This window comes from Neodiprion virginianus, chromosome 5 (genome assembly GCF_021901495.1).
Source record: "Neodiprion virginianus isolate iyNeoVirg1 chromosome 5, iyNeoVirg1.1, whole genome shotgun sequence".
Classification (NCBI taxonomy): Eukaryota; Metazoa; Arthropoda; class Insecta; order Hymenoptera; family Diprionidae; genus Neodiprion; species Neodiprion virginianus.
The window spans coordinates 3,902,029-3,923,240 of NC_060881.1; the positions used below are offsets into that span (position 1 = coordinate 3,902,029).

The 21,212-nt window shown below is 35.1% G+C and overlaps 2 protein-coding genes across 20 annotated transcripts in view; one reads left to right on the forward strand and one right to left on the reverse strand.

Moving 5' to 3' along the window:
* The first annotated feature begins 73 nt into the window (after positions 1-73).
* Positions 74-2,501, forward strand: LOC124305790 (ribosome biogenesis protein WDR12 homolog). Its single transcript, XM_046765623.1, has 9 exons — positions 74-264; positions 460-545; positions 632-842; positions 959-1,099; positions 1,205-1,380; positions 1,521-1,591; positions 1,708-1,954; positions 2,052-2,184; positions 2,283-2,501. Exons 1-9 carry the CDS (start codon positions 203-205, stop codon positions 2,419-2,421), a joined length of 1,266 nt encoding a protein of 421 aa, XP_046621579.1. The 5' UTR covers positions 74-202; the 3' UTR covers positions 2,422-2,501.
* A 1,574-nt stretch (positions 2,502-4,075) lies between these two features.
* LOC124305787 (protein alan shepard) overlaps positions 4,076-21,212 on the reverse strand; it is a 41,038-nt gene continuing 23,901 nt past the window's right edge. For 7 of the 19 annotated variants that reach the window (XM_046765600.1, XM_046765597.1, XM_046765601.1 and 4 more), the window contains 10 exons: positions 20,191-20,532; positions 16,159-16,373; positions 15,564-15,622; positions 14,788-14,933; positions 9,480-9,637; positions 9,194-9,347; positions 8,835-9,026; positions 8,565-8,657; positions 8,321-8,469; positions 4,076-7,616 (listed from right to left, as the gene is read on the reverse strand). In XM_046765600.1, the coding sequence (XP_046621556.1) occupies positions 7,586-7,616; positions 8,321-8,469; positions 8,565-8,657; positions 8,835-9,026; positions 9,194-9,347; positions 9,480-9,637; positions 14,788-14,933; positions 15,564-15,622; positions 16,159-16,373; positions 20,191-20,532 (1,539 nt within the window). In that variant the 3' untranslated portion in view covers positions 4,076-7,585. Of the gene's footprint in view, positions 7,617-8,302; positions 8,470-8,564; positions 8,658-8,834; positions 9,027-9,193; positions 9,348-9,479; positions 9,638-14,787; positions 14,934-15,563; positions 15,623-16,158; positions 16,374-16,449; positions 17,382-20,190; positions 20,533-21,212 lie in introns of those variants that run through there. The other 12 variants (XM_046765616.1, XM_046765615.1, XM_046765608.1 and 9 more) reach the window with 12 other exon arrangements.

The following is a 21,212-nucleotide window of genomic DNA, read 5'->3' on the forward strand; positions in this document are numbered from 1 at the left end:
TATCTGCCAATCAAATGTAGAGCGAGAGAGACAAGCTGTGACGAGGGTATCCTCACTCCTCCTACGCATTTTCTGTACATGATAGTTGTATGTTACAAGGTTAGGTTAGATCGAAATTGTTGGTTGACAATAGGAACGGAGCGGCTTTAACTTAATAATCATTTCATCGGTTATTTCACAGTTTCAATAGCATACCGTCGCGATGGCAAGTGTCGATGATGACGTTCCGCAAATCCAAATACGCTTCACCACGAAACAAGAACAGTGAGTATATAAAAATATGAGTATGAACACACGTTTTGCTCAGTCAGGTTTTTGATGTGAAAGCTAAACACGTGGAACAAACGGCTGTCGGCTGTACTTGCAGACTCTTGTAAACTGGAGATAGAAATTTGATACTTTTAAAAAAACTCCAATATAAATTTCACTGTTTTGTATCTACACAAATTCGATTTTCAGGTACGCTGTTCCAGACTATCCATTGTCTGTGCCATCGACAGTTTTCACTGATCAACTGAATACTATACTCAATGAACTTTTAAGAGGTGAGATTTCCTGAACTTTGGAAAAGCTCGTATCTGTTGTAGAAATATTGTACTGCAAATCTGATTCATTAACAAATGTTATACAGAATCTGCAGACTCCACTGCAACTGTAGAGTTTGATTTTCTTGTCTGCAATGAGTTCCTGCGTACCTCGTTAGCCGAGCATATCAATGAGCGTGGAGTAACGACTGAGGAAGTCGTTTCAGTCGAGTATGTGGAGAGGCATCCTCCTCCGGAACCCCAAGACTGTCTCATACACGATGACTGGGTGTCAGCAGTTGCTGTAAAAGAGAAATGGCAAGTGTTTTCAATTTTTACATCAACGTTTTCAAAATTACAGACTTTTTGGCTAGGGAAATTTACTCACACATAACAAAGCAGTAGTAATTTGCTACTTTTTCCACCAATTACAGGATACTGACGGGATGTTACGACAATACCGTGCACATCTGGAATACGAAAGGAAAACATCACCTCACAATTCCAGGACACACATCGCCCATTAAAGCAGTGGCTTGGATAACATTAGACAATGAGAGGGCGACGTTTGTTAGGTACTATAAGCGAAGTACACAACGTTCATGTTATCGCTACAAATCTACTTGCAATAAATTAATGAGATATAATACAATAACACATTAATCTCTTGCTCCTTGCAGTGCATCGCAAGACCAGACTGCCATTTTATGGGATTGGAACATCACAAGTAACTCAATAGAATGCGTTCAAATTTGTCGTGGACATGAACGTGGGCTGGAAGACATTGCAGTCAATCATAATGCCACACTGATCGCCACGGGATCATGGGATACAATGCTGAAGATTTGGTCCACCTGTAAGTTTGAAGAGGTGTATTCTGAACGAGAGTTATTTGATGAATTAACTTAGGGCTTTGAACTGAACAATATTTGCAACTGATCTTGTACATCTTTTTAATACGATTAATAATCACATAAATCAAACTCTTTCTTACAGCTGTCGACGATCGAAACAATGACGGTGAGTCTGCCTCAAAGAAGCTGAAAACAGATCATGGTAAAGTTAGAGTGAGTATCTGTATGGCAAATTTGATTATGTTCACTATTTGATTGAGAATAAAAAATACAGTAAAACTTACCAAGCCAGTTTTTTTTTATCAACAATATAATTCGGGCAATTTCAGACGCCAGAAATAACGATGAAAGGCCACAAAGAGGCAATTAGTGGTGTAGTCTGGTCAGATAAATCTGAAATAGTAACGTCGTCATGGGATCACACGCTAAAAATTTGGGATACAGAACTTGGTGGAATCAAGCATGAAATTCCAGGGAATAAGAGCTTCTTTGATGTTGCATATTCGCCGTTAGCTAACGCTCTTCTCACCGCCTCAGCCGACAGGCATATCAGATTATACGACCCAAGATCGTCAGGTGAGGATAAAATCTATGCCACGTAGTAAAATCACTCGGATATTCATGATCGTTGATATTTGCTAACGTTGGCATTATATTTTTTTTTCTTTTTCAGAGGGATCAGTGGTCAAGGGAACTTTCACTTCACACACGCAATGGGTGCAGTCTGTTTTCTGGTCAACGACTGATCAATACCTTTTTCTGTCTGGAGCATACGATAACCAGGTGAAGCTTTGGGATACTCGAAGGTTTGTGCATAAAGTCTCTACACATTCTTAGACATGATTAATAAACGTGAACTTCATTTTATGTGGTGTCGATATTACCTTTCCCATTCTTCTTACAGTCCCAAAGCACCGTTATTTGATCTTTCTGGACACGATGACAAAGTTCTCTGCTGCAACTGGTCCAATTCAAAATTCATGGTATCTGGCGGGGCCGACAACACTGTTAGGATATTCAAGTCGAAACACGCGATTGGTTGATAATGTCTAAAAATCAACATTTGTAAATTATTCAAAAAATATAAATTTTAAATAAAAACTTAAGTTGTTGGAATATGAAACTTAATTCTCGTACTTTACGTATAAAATTATTCTACTCCGCAAAGACACTGTTGCAAAAGGGTAAATAACAAGAAAAAAATAGATTTTTGTCTTTACAAAAGCGAGACAGAGACTTTTGCATAAGAGAACAATACTCTCAACTGGATAGGAAGAAGAGGAAATCGAACATTGATGAATGAAAATTCAACAAAATCCCCAAAACAGATCTTTTATTGATCAAAAATAAGGGATAATAATAATTAGGAATTTGATTTTTTCATTTGAAAAATACCAAACCATATTTTGTAAGTAACTCTAAGACTGATCGGCGCATGCTCTTTAATAAGAACATTCCACAGAGCATGCACCTGCAGTGTGCAGTTTACAGTAACAGTGTGTCTGCAGTCCGTGTTCGTGTAATAGGCAGATGATGGTTTGTTGGGAGTAAAGGCGCGCTCGTAATCTCCAATTAGGTGATAACGCACCAAACACCCACACACGCCGCACACTCTCCAATTACTTCAGCGCTCTCGTTCTCTCTCTTTCATTCTTTCTCCCTATCTGTTTTTGAAAGACCCTACCTAATCCCTCACATTATCTCACACAAAGACTAGCTTTTTAAACGATCCAAAATAAACTAAGGGCACTTTTAGTGGCGTATGCCCTGTCCTTATACAAGTTTCATGAAAAATCTAATTCTGACCGTTGTTAAACTTTGTTTTATTACAGCACCTATCGACTTCTAAGAGTCCCTACCTTAGCTAGCTATGACACACTTGCCTTAGTCTAGATTTTTTTTTTTTGTTAATTTTTTTTTGTTTTTTTTTCACTACGTGCTATGCCTCGCCATCTTAAAATAATTAACTCTAAATCGATTCTCGTACATCTAAGTTTTTTTATTTATTTATTTATTTTTTTGTTTAGTTTTGTTTCGCTAATCTAGGACATTGTTTTTTGTTTCTTTTTTTGTTTTTTTTTGTTTTTTTTTGTTTTTTTTTTTTTTTGTTTTGGGTTTTTCATTGGTCACAAACCACACAACACAAAAAATAAGCGAAAATCAGGGTATTGTGTCAACAATACACGTTCTGGTGCTGTTTTGTTGCATTTTTTGTGTTTTTTTAGGTTTTTTATTTTTTTTTTTTATTTTTTGCTAAATCTCTTTTGTTTTTTGTTCAACGCAATTGAAGACACTAGTAGTTATGTAACGAAGAATGAATGAATGAAATACAGAAAGAAAAAAGAAAACAAGAGCAAACCAATATGAGAAGAAAGAAACCTTTACTTATAACAATATAAAAACAATGACTTAAAAACTTTCTCTCTCTCTCTCTCTCTATCTCTCTCGCTCTTTCCCTCGCTCTGAAAACTAAGAAAAAAAAAAAAAAAAAAACTGAACAAAGTCGAAGTATGATGATGATGCTTGAAAACTGCAACATCGAGATAATCTGGACTTGCTTTTTAAGCTGATATCACTTAAATGTTACGTCACTTAAAAACACCCTAGTTTTTCTACTTAAAGCCTAGGCTAAACGACTACAATATCTAATCTACACATCTACGGTTTCAAGTTTTTCTTTCTTTTTTTCTCTCTCTCTCTCTCTCTCTCTCTCTCTCTCTAAAAAGCTTACAGAAAGCAGCATTGCTTGGAATCAAGTTCCAAAATGTTGGAAACATATCCGGCCGGCCCAGGCACCTGACCCGTGGTGCGCAGCAAGCAAGTCCTTACTATTATATTACATTAGATATAATATATGTTGTAGAATAATAATAAGATTTATTATTAATATGAATAGCCAGTCAGTCTTGACGGGTGCGAGATGCATGGGCTGAACGGTGCCACCCCCTCATGCTAAAAGGGGAGGAAGGAAGGGGGGGGGAGGCATTTATATCCTAATTCCTAACTATCGTCTACCTACCTAACTATTTATCTATAAACTTACTTAAATCATTAATCAATTACACACTAGGTCCCTTATCAATTAAGATACTATCCTATTCATAGTCAACACTAGCTACACAAGTCCTCTTATGCTCAATTACTCTTAATTAATTATCTTGTTATCATTTAAATTTACTTTTTTTTTTTTTTGTTTAATCCTACTGTTACTTCCAACTCCCCTTTCTTAATCCTCCTATATGCTATACAATAATTATACTCTGGTTCTTCCTCCGCGTCGTTCTCTTTTTTTCGTGTCTACCCGGAACTTGCGCATTCTCAGTCAGAAGCTGTTTCGATAATTATTTTATCCCGTTTTAATTTCTATCTCTCTTTCTCTCTTTTAATGCGCCGTTTTTTTCGTGTTTGGTCGTCACAATAATATTAGTTATTTAGTACAAGTCTATTAGTAAAATTCTCGAAATTCACTATTTAATCACATGTGATTTTTTTTTGTTGTCAGTCGTCAGTGATGACAAATATAACGTTTAATTGTGCAACAATAATTATGTTCACAAAATTGGATTTTCGCTTGCATATGGACTCGAATTGCGAGTAATGATCGGTTTCTTAAAAAATAGTTCATACCATGTTCTTTTTTTTCCATTAATTATTATTATTATTAGTTTTTATTCTTCATCTTATCATTTTTTGTCATCAAATTGTGATGTACCAAAATAAACTAAATATATTATTTACTTCAAGTTTCAACAGTGTAAAAATCTTTTCATACTTTAGATGACGTTCAATAATAGTAATTGTTAATTATAATAATACAGCGTATTTCATGTAATATTATAATAATAGCTACGATCACCTCTATGCTACCTAACTACCTGCCCCGCCATTTGTTGAGCTCAGAACTCACATATTTGGTAGAAAGCTTTCTGTTTTTTCATTTCTCGATACTTTATTTATTTACTCCTTTTCATCTAAAAACCAGACGCACCACACACATGAGACGTTGACGGCTGTATATCATTGTACAGAGGTTCAAAGGGGAATTTGGGTGCAAGTAACCCTCCGACGATTCTTCTCTGCCTGTCCCATGGTATATTTTTATCATCTTCTTCTTTTTCTTCTCCTTTTATCTTCATCGTCACACATAACAACGTGTTTTCTTCTCAATCTCAATAATATATTAAATTAATTTACTCTTTAGCTAGTGTATCCCGTCATCAACAAGTCTACTAGGATCTCTCGGCAGATCGTTGGGTTCATTATAAAGATTTAAAGAGAGAGACCCACCAAAAATTTGATTTTTTTTCCATTTTCTTTAACTTTTTCTTTAATCTTTTTCTTTTTCCTAGACTTTGCAGATCGTCACGCACAATCTGGCAATCCCGTTTAGTGGCAACTATACACATACAAAAATCTATCAAGTTCATAAACAAACAAACAAACGTAGTAGTAGTAGTAGTAGTTGCAGTAGTAGTAGTAGTAGTAGTAGTAGTAGTAGTAATAGTAGTAGCAGTAGTAGCAGTAGTAGCGGTAGTAACAGTAGTAGTAGTAGTAGTAGTAGTAGTAGTAGTAGTAGTAGTAGTAATGGTTAACCGGCTACAAACACAGAAACAATTATACTTTCTTAACTAGAAGATCAAAAATTTGGCTCAAGTTTCGCATATACCGACGTAAAAATATATTATAATATTTTTCAGCATATATCCCTGTCTAAAGTGGATTAGTCTGAAAAGGCACAATTCTAAAAAAAATATCTGTATTTACTGTACAATTAAAACTGATATTGATTCGTTAACCGTACGCATAAATATAATGTTTTCTAAAAAGTACTAGGTTCTTAATCATTTTTTTTTTTTTTTTCATTAGTTACTTTTTCACTTTTTCTGATTTTTTTCTCATCTCGTACAATAATTATATATATCCTGAACATTTTCGACTTCGTTTTCCACTTCTATCATAAAATATATCATCCGTGAATTTAAAAAAAAAAAAAAATAAATAAATAAAAGGGAAAGGAAAAACAACGAAAAGAAATAAACGGAAAAAACGTAAATTCAGGGGAAAAAAAAAAACGCAAAGTGTAGTCATAGAAAATATCATTAGATTAAAAATCTCCACGTGGCAATTTATATAGTGTATACATACATACATATTAATGTCGTTACCGTTATGTATGTATAATTATATCTCTGCCCAACTTGGAATGTCTGAACAAAAAAACAATTGTGATGAAAGTGCGAGCGAGTGGGGCGGTTCGTTAATGAAGGGCGAAGGGATTTGGAACCATCGATCACCCATATGTAATATATGTATATACATGTATCAAAGTCAATTGATATAATATATATAGTCAATCTACTTCGTAAACCCCTTCGCCACAGTGGCCAAGTCACCGGCCAGCCAGCTGGCACCAGTCCGGTTAGGGGGATTGAGTAGTACTGTTTTGTATCATACAATCATACTGAATTGGAATTTTTTTTCTTTCTTTTTTTTTTATCAACTCTAGTATTGGAAGTGTGGGTTTTGTTTCTTTCTTTACATATTATAATTCTTGGGAAGAATCCTTCTTTGTATATGTGAGCAGCGTTATTTCTTCATTTCATCTTCATTTTTTTTTTTTTTTTTTCACTTTTTTCACGTTTTAATATATAGTTTAGGTTTTCTTTAAAATATTAATTCATATTTCTCAAGCGTTCAGTTTCTTCAAACTTATCGTCTCCGTAGTAAATGTAAAGTAATACACCTAAAGTTAAACCTTGGAAGCCTATCAGCTCGACGCTAAAAAGAAAAAAAAAAAAAAAAAACTGCCCATCGCCCTGTATCAGTTTTTCTTTTTTTTTTTCTTTCTTTTTTTCCTTTGTCATTGTCAGCTACACACAAATTGGCATTGGCGGTTTTTACAGAGGCTGAGACGAGCTAGTGCCGATCGTATTGGTCGGTACCCAAACCTCTTACCTCCCGTATTATGTCAACATTCATACTCTACTACTGTCGTTGCAAAATATTAACTACTTTTTTTTTCACCTATTTATTCTGGTGGATAAAATGTATAAAAGATGGCTGGCAAGTCAACTTATCATGAGGAAGAATCTTATTTCTGACTTTTTTTTTTACGTAACGTATATTAACCTCTCTCTTTTTCTCTTTCTCTGTCTATTTCTTAGATTTTTTTTTTTAATATCCCTCATATAAACAGGTATACCTCTTCTAACTTATGTAACCCTCGGTATAGTCGTATCTGAAACAGAATAGAAAGCAAATTATTTATTCAACTGTATAAAAACGACCAAAAATAAATACTTCTTCAGATTTATTATCATCACTGAATGTGAATGTTCCTTGAGTCTTGAACGCTCCTTGAACAAACGCAGTCAGAATTCTTGAATGATTGTAAAATAAGACATTAATAATAAGCAAAATGAAATGAGAGTTTGTTTTATATATTTTACAAATATTCCACCATGTCTCAATTTGTTTATATACCAAGCAAGATGATTCCATCTGTCATTAATTACTTTGCTCTGAACAAATGAGTTCGTATGTTTAATCTTTAATTTATCATTTCACGGAGGTTATTTGCAATAAATTTTGGTCATTGGTGATAATAAACTATCTATCAAAAGCATTGTTCATGCAGAGCTCGATAAAAACGTACATTCCGAGAAGCGAAGAAAAAAAAGCTGATATAGCGCAATGTCCTTTCTCAAATTCGGTGTTCTGATAGAAAAATAAATTCGAAAATGTAACAATTCTACAGAAGCATAACGGTCCTATTATAAAAAAAAAGTGACGAACAAGTGTTTGAAAAAAAAAAAAAAAAAAAAACAACTTTGCACAGGGGAAAAAAAAATAAAAAAAAAAAAATTGAAGAAAAAACAGCTCTGGTCAATTCGGCTGCTACTAAAAAACTATACTCGCGCTAACCTATAAACTGTGGCCTACTTGGGCTGCTGAGTCTGGTATTGTTGATAGGAGTCGTCCGGGGATGCCGCGTTGCTCGTCTGCTCAGAATCGCCCATTGGCATAGTGTGGATAATGCTAGGTGCAGGGTACGGTGTATACGGGTATGGGTGAGGACTCGCTGCTATGTACTGAAAATTAAAATCAAATATTCACTCCCGTCGATACAGGTAATCCTGCCAATTATGTGAAACTAGAATTCTTTAAAAAGACGAATAAAACTCACGGAAGCTGTTCCTAAATGCATAGTGGACATTTGTGTCGTTAGCTGGGGCATTATGCTATACTGCGCATTGCTTGGATCCGCTGATGGCATCATCTGTAAGAAATTTGATGATTTAAAATTTTTTTTATTATCTAACATTATGAAAAAGAAAAATGCAGTCGTTATGCAAAATCTAACTATCAGTCTCTGTTCTAAAATGACATACAGTTATTATTTCTATAACATGGAGAGCTGAGCTATCTATTCCCTGATAGGCAAATATAAACTCACGTCAACCTGTTGCATGTGCGGTGGTGCTGTTTGCACAATGTACGGAGTGACCCAAGGCCCTCCAGGAACACTGTAACCAGGAACTTGGCCGTAGTGGCGACCGTACTGAGCCAATGTTGCAGCAGGCAACATGTGAGCCGTCGCCACACCATTCTGGCCAACTCCGCTAGCATCGTAATTCAAAGTCATACTCTGCAACAGAAATTTCGTTCAAGATATGCTGAAAACTAAATCAGGGCGATTTTAACTGTTGTATATATTAGCAAGACAGAAATAGAAGGGACGGAATATCAAAATTGTTTATAGGTGGATCATAAACGTGTAAGAGAGAAAAATAAGAAAAAAACGAAATTGCTTACGTCACCAGATTCCCTCCATATCGGACTCTTGTACAAGGATTTCTTTTTGTTGCCACCATCGGCAAATTTCACTAACAGCGGATCCTTTGCCCCTTGCAATGCTTTACCGTTAAATATCTGAATAATTTGTTCGCACTTTTCTTTTGACTCCATTCTAAAAAATATGAATACAAAACGATCACCACTTGTGTCACATCAATGCCAAGTAATGAGATATAATATCTTCAGAACTAACAAGATCAATAATCGTTACTAATTCTAAGGAGGATGTTTTAATTAGTATTACCTTGCAAACCCAACACCTTTGCTCTGACCGTTTGGATCGCGTAATATACGGGTAGAAATCACCTGGCCGTACTGAGCAAGTAAAGATTCGACGTCATTTTCCTTGAAGTTGAGAGGCAGGTTGGCTATGTACAAATTGGTGGGATCCTGCTCCTGTTGCTGAGGAACAGACAAAGGCACTATGCAACCAAACTGACTTTAACGCTAGTCACGGAAGATTTACAAACTGCAAGTTTACAGAGAAATGATTTCACTCATTTAAATTCCCATTTCTCACTATATTCATCGGTTTTTTACCAAGTGAATTTAGAACAACTTATCGAGTAAGCAAATCAGAGGTACTAGCCTTGAAACAGATAAAAATAAAACTATCAACACAATTTATTTAAAAATTTGACAAACTAGTAACTTCTCCTTTTATTACTTATTTTCGTAATCTAATAATATGAAATACTGTATTGCCATTGAATAATATGAGATCATAAGATTGTAATACGCAGAATAATGGTACAAAATTTAACAACGCAAATAAAAAAATCAACAATCTTTAAAAATCCAAAGGTGTAGCATATTTCTTCCGATTCTCTAGCTACGCGTATCGAGATATTCAACGTATACAGTATTAAAAAGGCCACGGAATACTAGGAATGTGAAAAACGAAGAGTTATAAAAATAATTATATGTATATTCATATGGGGTAGTTCAAATGAACGTGAACAAGGTTTAACCCCGACCCCCACAGAATTGGTCACCGATTTATTTCCTACTTGTACTCCGCCAAATATGCATTTTTTAATTTTTTGAGATTTTTTCTACCTGTCGTTTATGACTAGGTAGATTTATATGTCATCTTCCGTAACTCGAAAACTGAGCATTTGGGAGAAAAGTTGTAAAGGGGATGAAATTGTGTTTTTTCTTCTGAATTGGTCGAAAATAACTTTTACAAAATTTTTTGGAAATCGTAAGTGGACGTTTTTAACAAAAAACGCACAAAAATCAATTGTTCTTAAAAACTACGTTCTCAAAACATAGGAAATTTTTAGTGAATTTTCCTTGACTAAAAAGAAATCTTTTTTACATTTGACGCAAAATGGGCTTGGCCGTTTGCGCCTCAAAGTGCATATTTCATTAGAAAAGATTAAAAAATGTATATTTGGTGGAGTAGAAGTAGGAAATAAATCAATGACCAATTCGGTGGGAGTCGGGATCAATCCTCGTTCACGTTCATTTAGACTACCCCATATACATGTATAAACGAATACAATGAAAGAAAAACGGCCATAAACAGCTTGGTCTCACACCATGTTGAGTCTAAACATCAAACAACTTAAAAGTCAAGGTGAGAGAAAATGCTATCAGAAATATTGTGATAAGCAATATTGGACCACAGACGATCAATAATGTTTGTTACAGCTGTCTACATGAATTTAAAAAAAAAGAAAGAAATATAGAATTCTAAATGTTAACGATCGATTATTTAAATCATAGCAAGAATAACAATTTTCAGCAGAACAACATCCAGTAGATTATTATTGACATACTTGAATGATTAAAAAGCTTCTGGAACAGTTAATAAAAATGGTATAATTCAGAAAGTGATTGAAAAAGTGTAAAGGACAGGATAAAATTAGCATTTGACTTGAGGAACGGAAAAAATTATACATATATAATGTATAGTTGGGCAGCGAAAATGATTGGAAATCATTCCATTGTAATTTGATATTAAATAGTTCAAGTACGGGAATAGAATTACTTAGTTATTGCAATGTAACAAGTTCAATTGAATGACACGACGTATATAAATTTTTGCCTTGTTTTTAATCGAAAACTTTAAAGATACAACTTTAGCAAAGTATTTTACTCGTAACTAGATTGGAAAAAAAAATTAGCAGTTATTACTAAATAAGTTGAAGTATTCAATCAAAGTCAGTTTGTCTTTTATTCTGATAGTCATGCTTCATGGCATTACGAGTTCTCATTACCACATTCTGGTGGCTCTCTAAATTTGCTCAGCGCATGCTTAACAGAATAATACACACCGTGTTACAGTGAAAAGATTTTACTTTTATTAAGTCAATGTTTAAAGTGAAACAACAGTATGCGCAATAAAAAGCACCAAAAAAATTAGGTATAAATTCGTACAAGCCGTCAATGTTTACTTTCATATCCAATCTCTTGTTTCATCGTAGTACGCACGCAATGTGAATCAAGTTTTTCATGTCAACAAAGCTTCACGAGTTTCAGTTAATCTGACAACGACGATAAGGCCAAGTGAATAAAAAAAAAAAAAAAACATGATATTTCATCAATGAAGAGATAAATAAAATTTCCCCGACTTTGTAAGTCTCGCATTTCTTGTTAAGATATGGAATGACATATCGCGAACTAATTTCAATGAGCATTTTATACTGTGGATAAACGAAACAGAATTGATTAAAAGTCTTGAAACAAATGATAAAAATATTTCAATGTATATTATGCAATAAAGAAGTGCCGTTGTATTGTTAAGCTTATTTCGAGATCCACCATTTCTCTCAAGTCTCTCTCAATCGATCGATCAATCAATTAATAAATGAATCAATCAATTAATCAATCAATCAATCAGTCAAGTCTACGTATTACTTGAGTATATACTTATATACTTTACGACAATTTTTACTTCAATCTTGCAAATGCACTAAATAAACAATATTGAAAGAAAAAAAAAATAAAACAACAAAAACATTGTGGATTAAGCCAAGCCAATGGCGTACATATGTAGGATAAAAATCAATAAACATATGTACTGAGACAAGAACTGTACCATTGAGATAAAAAAAAAATTAAAAAAAATTACCGAATAAATTGATAAAAGTGATCGTCGTAGGACGATTAATATCACGAAAGACAAAAATGCTCTGTCCGGCTAATGAAATTGACAAAGCGTTAATATATTCTTATAAACCGGACAACTTTCCGGGCCATTTTTCATGCTGATATACTGTTGTTGTTGTTGTCGTTGTTATTGACATTATCATCATTATTATTAACGTGCATACAAGGCTACATCGTTTTTCAATGGTCTTACATTGTTCATCAAACAATACAGTATAAATATTCACATGAAAGTATGAAAAAAAAGGGAGAATACGTATTTTTCGAAAAAAATAAATAAATCCTTGACGGTATTTTTTTGTTTCAAAGCTAAAAAAATATTCACCATTCAAGCGTTTAACTAATGTTTATGTATTAGGAATGATGTTCATCTCCCTTAGACAAGGCAGGCCAATCATTACCTGAACATGCTGATGATATTTTATTTATACAATATCTTTACTCCAAATGACAGGGCATTTTGGTCTGCTTTTTTGTTTTTTTTTTTTATTTACAATTAACAATTTTGACCAAATTGAATAATCAGAAATACTGCTGTATTTACACCTAGAAGAGGTAAATATCGTATAGACTAATATTCAAAATAGACAAGGGCTAACAAAGAAAAATAAACAAATAAACAAATAGCATTAATGTCTGATTTTCCACGAGACAGAATAACGTTTCACCCTGAATATGTCTATCATTGGTAATAAACGATATCGTTGTTTATAGTTATGTCATAGCCCATGCGACAGTTCGTTATATTATTGCGATCGTTATCACAGTTGACAAGTTTTGGCACCCCGTGCGTTTATCGCGTCCACAGTTCAACAAGAACCATTCCGAGGTTAGTTTTCGGGCAATATATAGGCAAAGACCAATTCTGCTTTGGTGATTTATACACACACACATTTGTCTGTGAAAATGGTTTCTCAGTGCGCAAGTAATGGGGTTAAAAATAAAAAAAATTTAAAAGTTTAGCAACCGTGATAATGATAATACAGTGTCAGGCCTTCCACTTGGGTAGCAGCCAAATATGACAGCATTAGCCACTTAATTTGTCTTCACTAGGATAATGCAGTACAGTTCCAAGCATATGATTCTATAAAAATAATCAGCTTATTAAAAAAAAATCTCAATGCTTGAGTTTAAATCAATACTTCAAAATTTACAAAGTCGAATTTAATTTTCTCAAACCGCTTCGTACGCTTAACATAAAGAAACACTCGCGTGTTTCGTATCATTCGCAGTTACGACTGATTACAAACAAATTGAAACAAGTGAAAAATAGCTATATTCCGTTACTTTCAATAAACCTGTGTGTGAAATAAAGAAAAAAAAAAACCAGTGAATTTAGTGGAAGGCCAAATTAATAACATTAGAAAGAGGGGGAAGAAAAAAAAAAAAAACCCCATGTTTGATGTCTCACGTTTGTCTGAAAACAGATTTTAATAGCTAAATACAAGTATATAGCAATAAATTATTAATATGATGGTGGTGTTAGAGAGAAAAAAAAAACGAAATTAAAAAAAATAATCGAATATAACGTGAGATATAATATGTACATATGTATATATACATATATGTACAATTACACCACTGTATTTTATGATTAAAACATTTGTAGCTACTGACTTCGTTTGCGCTGCCATACTTCGAAGCAATTTTTCTAATATGTGTATGAAATATTTTTATGTATGTATATTTGTATTTTTTTTATTTTTTTTATATTTTATTAAAATTAATTTACCCGCCATTTATTTTTCTTTCCAAGAACAAAGAAATTGGAAGTAATTTTTGCTGAGAGGAATTGATGATGGCTAAAGGCTTACGTTAGGGCTGAGATAAAATGCTATTCTCAGACGTGATTCGAGACATTGTTGATTTAGCGTAACGAGCAATCAGTGGCCGAGGTATAGCAGCAAGCATCGAGAGGTTGTAGTAAGTTGTGAGATAGAATAATAAGAGATAGAATTGAAAACCTTAGAAAGTTTTTGTTGTTGTTGTTGTTGTTTTTTTTTTTTTTTTTTTATTTTATATAAGTGAGTTAGGCTGTTGATAAGAAAGGACCGATAGATCGTTTTAGGATCACGTATCGATAAATTGCACCTATTCATCCAATATATATATTACTGTTGAAATTATACAGTCGAAAATTTTAGTTGCAATAATCGCAATTTACTATAGCCCATCGTTACACGTCAATGCAGCGTACAAACAATATTTTATATAAATTTCTTCAATGTTCGTCGTTACTTCCCCCTCCCCCCTAAATCGTTTGATTTAGCAAGTGTAACAAAAGCTGATATTTGACCAAATCAGAATACAGTATGTATACCAAATAATTTAAAATGATGAACATCACGATACTCCTAAACAATCTATGAGAGAAAAAGGTTGTGGTCAGGGTGACAGAGAAAGAGAGGTTTACTGTTACTCTGGTATTACTGTACTTGCATGCACAACCAACGTACACTGGCCAGTCTACGGAGCAACCAGATACCCACTTTCGCCATCTGCGCTTGGATGCCTTTGGCCATCAGTGCTTTCACAGCATTATCTGCCGCCAGCGGTGACTCAAAGTCTACAAAGCCATAACCTGCAACAAAATATAACGTAGATATACATTTCCAACATTATTACAACCGTAATTTACGCATGATATAATATAATGCGTATTTATAAAGATTTGTAGTTATATCAGTTTTCAAATAATCTATCCCCTCTCAAACTAAAACACATTAAGCTAACGACACTTCGAGCTTATCAAAACTATAATATGTATCGAAAAGTGCATAAGTGCTATATATTTGTGCATTGTATAAATATTCATCACATTTCTTCAACTTTTTGCAAACTTTCAAACGACATTGAAAAACCAATCTTTCGTCATACTTTTTTGAATCTGTCATCACAAGTATGAAAATTGGTCAAGCGATTACACAGAAAAGAACTGAGTAACAATAAAAGAAATTAAACAGAGAATAGACCAGGATAAGTACACAGACATTGAGGAGTCTTGAGAGTAAAAATGTATCGTTAAAGCTCGGAGGAAAAGTTTGATGTAAGTTTTTCTGTAACTGATACGAATAACTTTGCTGCACACTTTGTGCGCTTGATTTAATCAACAGATAATTACATATATATATATATGTAATTATGTAAATATTATACATGTAAAGTAACAAGCAGCAATAAAACTAAAAAGGTGTAAAATTCAACTAAGTACCTTTACATTTATTTGTATTTTTATCCAGAATCGCCTTAGTAGAGGTTATAGTTCCATACCTGGAAACAGAAAAATAAAATATGAGTATGTAAAACAGTATATCAAAATCCATTTCCAAAGCAATACAGAGTGAGTGAAGCTATAGCTATATATATATATATATATATATATATATATATATATATTTTCCAATAAAACAGACGTGTTCAGATTAACGAAAAATATTACAGATGAATTCAACTGATGATAAGCTTTGAATCATAGAGTAACATTAACAACAAAAATAATCAGTTGCAAATTTTTTCAAAAGCATGTAAAACATGATGTTTTTTTGAAAATAATACCACTGTGACCAAATACACATAATCTCGAGTTTTCAAAGACAATACATTGCGATCGCCCTAGAGGATGAACTTGTAGAGTATAAATTTCGTTATTAACAAAGTATGAGAATATGACACATAAGATGCTATAAATGGCTGAGTTAGCTTATTAAGAAATGATTTAGATATAGTAGTGACATCCATGTCTAAGAAGTCATGTCCGTTGGCAATAGTTTACTTTCTTTTATTTTAATTGTTCACTTGCTACTTACTGAGCACACATATTAACAAGATCCTTGTCTGTGGTATTTTGGTTCAGGCCACGGATATATAGGTTCGTTTTTGAGAGCTGCTCCGTCTGCTGTCCTTGCATAGCGTTGTTACTAAGACTGGTACTCATTGTTCCGCTTTGGCTGCCCGTGGCGCTGCTGGAGCTGCTGTTCGTGTTAGCAGGCGACGATGCAGTCGGCACTCTTTGTCCTCCGTACTGAAAAGAAAAATATCATTGAAAAGTCAATTTCTTAAAAGAAAAATGACAACTCTTACAACAATTTTCGGCGTACCAATGGATTATTGTTTAATATTGCTTTAGGCATTAATCCCATCAGACTGCTAACATTGTTATTCGATTTGTAATAATGAGGTTGTCTAATGCCTGGTTGTGGCGGAGCAGGTGCATTATTCAAAGGCATTGCAGGGTAACCACCGGAGAAACCTCTGCCAAGGCTCCACGCTTGTTTCTTCTGAAGCATTTGACTATTTGAAAATAGTCTAGTCGGTATACGGTTATCGGGCGACCCCGAAGGACCGATTGTATCGTTAAAATTGTTAGCACCGATGGGACCTTGAAGATTTTTACGTGCAGGAGGCGATGAGAAGTACGCCCTGGTACGTTGTATCTGATCACCCATTACGATAATTGAATGGCAAAGTTGTCTGCGGTTTCTTTTGTTTTTAATTCAAATTCTGAGATTTTTTCTTCTTTCAATTTTTCTTCTTGCCTCTTAATCCCATATCACGTAACGACTGCCGTTATTGTTGTTATTATACTCGGATAATAGTGACAACGATTTTCTAAACAATACCGAATCATTCTTTCAAGCACATCGTCACGATTCGGCCAGTATTTATATATCGAGCTGAAAATCGCGCTGGTTATTATATTAATTAACAAGGCGAAAGACGCGAAACCATTTCACGCGACAGTCACTTTTTCGGCACGAATAACGTGTCGATAACGATTGATTACAGGGCCGAGAATGTATTGCGATTTTTCCCAAACAGAGTAACGGTTTTTTGTGTCTCAACGACTGTATGCGGCACTTGCAAGTTTATCGCGAGCAAACATTTGCCGGTGAAAATAAAGGAACGGAGAAAGGAAAAGGAAATGACAAGAAAAGCTCGAACGAGACGATAAGTATAGCGACAAGATGCAAAAGTGCGTTTCAATTCCAGTTCGACCGGAGGTTTGCAGGGATCGTGGGGCACAACTAAAACTCTTACTAACATGCAGACACATATCTCTTTACGTAGGTATACGATTATGTATGCACACACAACTATCGTATATGCATGTAAATACCTATGAACATGTTGAAAAGAAGTGGTTAACGTCGACCGACCCGCCACTGTCACGGGAGAAAAACCGAGTGCAGCGTCGGAACTACGTTACACGTAACCTCTCCCCGTCTATATATATATTACGCGAATGCAGTACTAAAAATTTCCACCACGACAGAGAAGTGTGTAACTCCCCGGGTACGCAACACGCCTACTTATTAATTTACAAATCTGTTCGTCTCTTCTCCGTCGGCAATGCAGCGAATGTCAGCCATAGACGTTGCAAAATTTTACTCTAACGATAAAGAAGATCGAATAATTGTTAATTGTAGAAAAGTTAAAAGATAGTGTTTCAAGTTGACGTGTAGAAAAAAAAAACCAATAAGATGTGGGACGTCCATTTTTATTCCTTTTTTTTTATTTTTTTGAATGGTCCGTTGAGAATAATCGTTACTCGCGGTTTAAGGCACTTGTTCATGCGCGCAGGTTCGGATCTCACAGATGCTTCAAGAGGGGGTCCCCCTGTTTGTGATTTTCTATGATTGATATTTTTCAAGATTCTTCTCATTTATTATTATTGAATGCATAGTAGCATAATGCTGTAACAAGACTTTGCCGTTGAAATTGAAATTGGCAAATTGCGTACAACTAAAACTTATTCTCAGTGACCTAGTAAATAGTATTTCATTATATTGCATGTACACACTTAAAGTCACGTAGTTACAATTAACGTTGTTATACATACATAGATACATACGCATACGCAGTCTCGTGAATATAACTCGTCTAATCAAGAAATTTATTCTCTCTGCACGACTCCGAGGTTAATTGAATGGGTTTCTTTGCCTGTATATAATTTATAACGTATAGCTAAAGTAACGATCGAGCACTCAAAGGCGTACGATAGTTTATTTATGATTGAATATACGTTTCAACTACAAAACGGGTACTGTATACCTTGCATGTACTCCACTTTTGGTTAATAAATAGGGTTTAAAGTATAATCCAATCAAAGTATACACCTACATATATTTATATTTCGACAATTGTTATCCCGGATATATTATCTGACACCTGTTAAACGGCTCAGTGTCACGCTATGCACGATGTTGTTTGTGCAAAGCAATTCGGTCTAATCGTCAGCGACACTAAATTTTATGTTACTGTGTTTCCTGCGCGTCCACGCACGATAAAAAAAATAAATAAAAAATGCGAACGAAAAAATAACTAACGATAAATCGAGAATTGCAATCGTGTCAATTGACACACATTTGAAAATAACATGAATCATCTACCTAATTGTGAGTGTGCTTAGACGCACAAAAAGTATGGCAACTGACAATGAGAATAAGTCTGAATGTCAAAATAATTATTCAAAGAGACATGATTATACATACTGTCAACATTACTATTTTTACTATATGTCGAAGATTATGAAATCGTACAATGGAAGAAAAAAAAATGATAAAAACAAAAAGCTACGCAATGAGAAACGAACGTAGATAGAGGTATAGCTATGTACGGGGTGATACACGAAGACGAAAGTGAACGGATCAATAACGAAGGATCTTTCCGCCTTGACGCCCTTGCGTGGGCGTCAGCGGCAGAGGGATGCAGGGGCGCCAGGGATGTATCGACTCGTCATAGCAGCGCCGGTGCCTCGTGTCAAATTAACATTTAGGTTACCAGCGAGATAATCTTCCAATAACTATAGAGGCGTTCGTTGTTATCTCAAACATTGGAAATAATTTGTAAAGAACATAGAAGGTGTAACAAATAAAATCTGTTTTATAGTGTAATTAAACATGTTTTTGGTATTATATTCACGAAAATAAATATACCGGCTTATTTCGTCGGGATGTCCGACGAGCAACTCAACACAAAGTAAATTCGTCTGCATTGATGCAATTTACGATAACATTTTTTAACGTTCGAAATTTGCCTTATCGTTCACGATTGGCCGATTCTTCATCATCACCAGTCCTGGACCAAGAGATAAATACTGATCTGTAAAAATGTATCCTGAATTGCGTCAAAAACTAATTTATTCTGGCACAACACTGTAAAATATATCGTAGGTGTGAAAATATACAAGGTTCTCTATTCAGTTTACCGTTTGTCGCGGTTTTTGCAAGGCTTTTTGTATAATTCAAAATTCTCAATATCAGGCTGAAAATATTGGACTCGACTCTTTTATTACGCACTAAAATAAGTAACAAATTTAATCTAATCCGATGAAAAATTTTGTCGTCCATGACGTGGGGTGCAACTAAACCGAATCAATGTTAATACAACTCTTTTTGGAATCTGATATTCTTTGACCTTTTCAAGTCGTATACAGATTAATAATAACAAATATATAAACACCTATTATAAATACTTTTTTTTTGTACAATAAACGTAACACAGCCAGATCTGTTGATGTCAAGGCACATGAAAACGTGCTATAACATTTCATCTCGAAGTAGCTAAAACTTGAACGTTACATACAAAACATCGCTGTATTTCCATGATTCAGCCCGTGAATACTAACCCTGCCGAGTCGACGAACTGTGAAAATTGAAAAATTTGTAAAAAATAAAAGACAAAATTTTTTTTTAATCTGTCTAAGGGTTGCGCCAGAGTCCAACTTCGTACGTCCCTGGCGTCGCGGTGATCTCTGGGTAGGGAGAAAAAACGTGGCCGATGGGCTAAATGGGACGGTCGATAAAACAGGATGTTGTAAAAGCAGCGGACGTACTTACCGACGCGTGGGGTGAGTAGGTTGTGTAGGGTGTCGCTGTCGGAGGTAGCTGCTGCGCGTTGCCCGGCATTTGGGCGGCTGCGGCTGCGGCGGCGGTCGCCGCGTTCGGATATCTCGGGTAAGTCGGATAGGCCTGTGTCGTCGCGTGGGGTGGAACGGCGCCCCACGCCGCCGTACCGCTCGCGCGATACTGTACCTGGTTTCCTCCCCCCCTCGGCCCGCCGCCTGCCCCGCCCTTAAGTCCGTGACCGCCACCAGGGCCGACCCCGATACCACCAGCGCCCCCGTTCCCCGCGCTTCCGTTATTCGCGCCGCCGTAGGTCGGCCTCGGTCCATTCGTACCCTGAAAATATGAGAGAAAAACAACCACATTAATTAACCCACATCGAGATCAGCCAAGAAAAAATAAATAAAATTAGTCGTAGTACAAGGGGAGATCGATTCTAATTTTATTTTTCACGTTCACAACCATCCAAGCATTCTGATTGGTTTGCAAGGTTTAGTCGACTGATCCCATATCGTGGGAAATTTGAAAAGTAAATTACAGAATCTATTCCCAGAATGCAAGGTGGTTAGACTAAGGTCCAATGGACAAGTTAGACACTGTATGTGTAAGAAACGTCCTCTACAATAACGAACCTTTTATGGCCGACGCCAACCGTCGTCAGATTGTGATTAGACGTTCAATGTAAAGAAATGTTAAGGGCTGCCATTCGTTAATAAACGTTATTCGTTATAATATGAACCTCTTAAACGATACCACAGGATGCATAAAGAATTTTGGTCGATTTCTGCATGACATGCCGAAAAATGTTCGAAAATTAAAAAAATTTAATTCTTCCTCAGAACCACTTCATATTTTCTCTATTTTTTCTTTATTTTTTTGTTCAATCGATAAATAACATCTCTTCTCGTTCGCGACATTATTTTCAGGCTAAATTGAAAAATTAATCCTTTCTCTTTATGGGTATAACACATTTCACGCACTTTCTCTTTCTCTACCTCACTTTCCATGTGTGACAA

Coding starts and splice junctions, on each gene's coding strand:
- LOC124305790 (XM_046765623.1), top strand. CDS start 203: ATGGCAAGTGTCGATGATGACGTTCCGCAAATCCAAATACGCTTCACC. Junction 265..459: donor TTCACCACGAAACAAGAACA/GTGAGTATATAA, acceptor TTCGATTTTCAG/GTACGCTGTTCCAGACTATC. Junction 546..631: donor ACTCAATGAACTTTTAAGAG/GTGAGATTTCCT, acceptor AATGTTATACAG/AATCTGCAGACTCCACTGCA.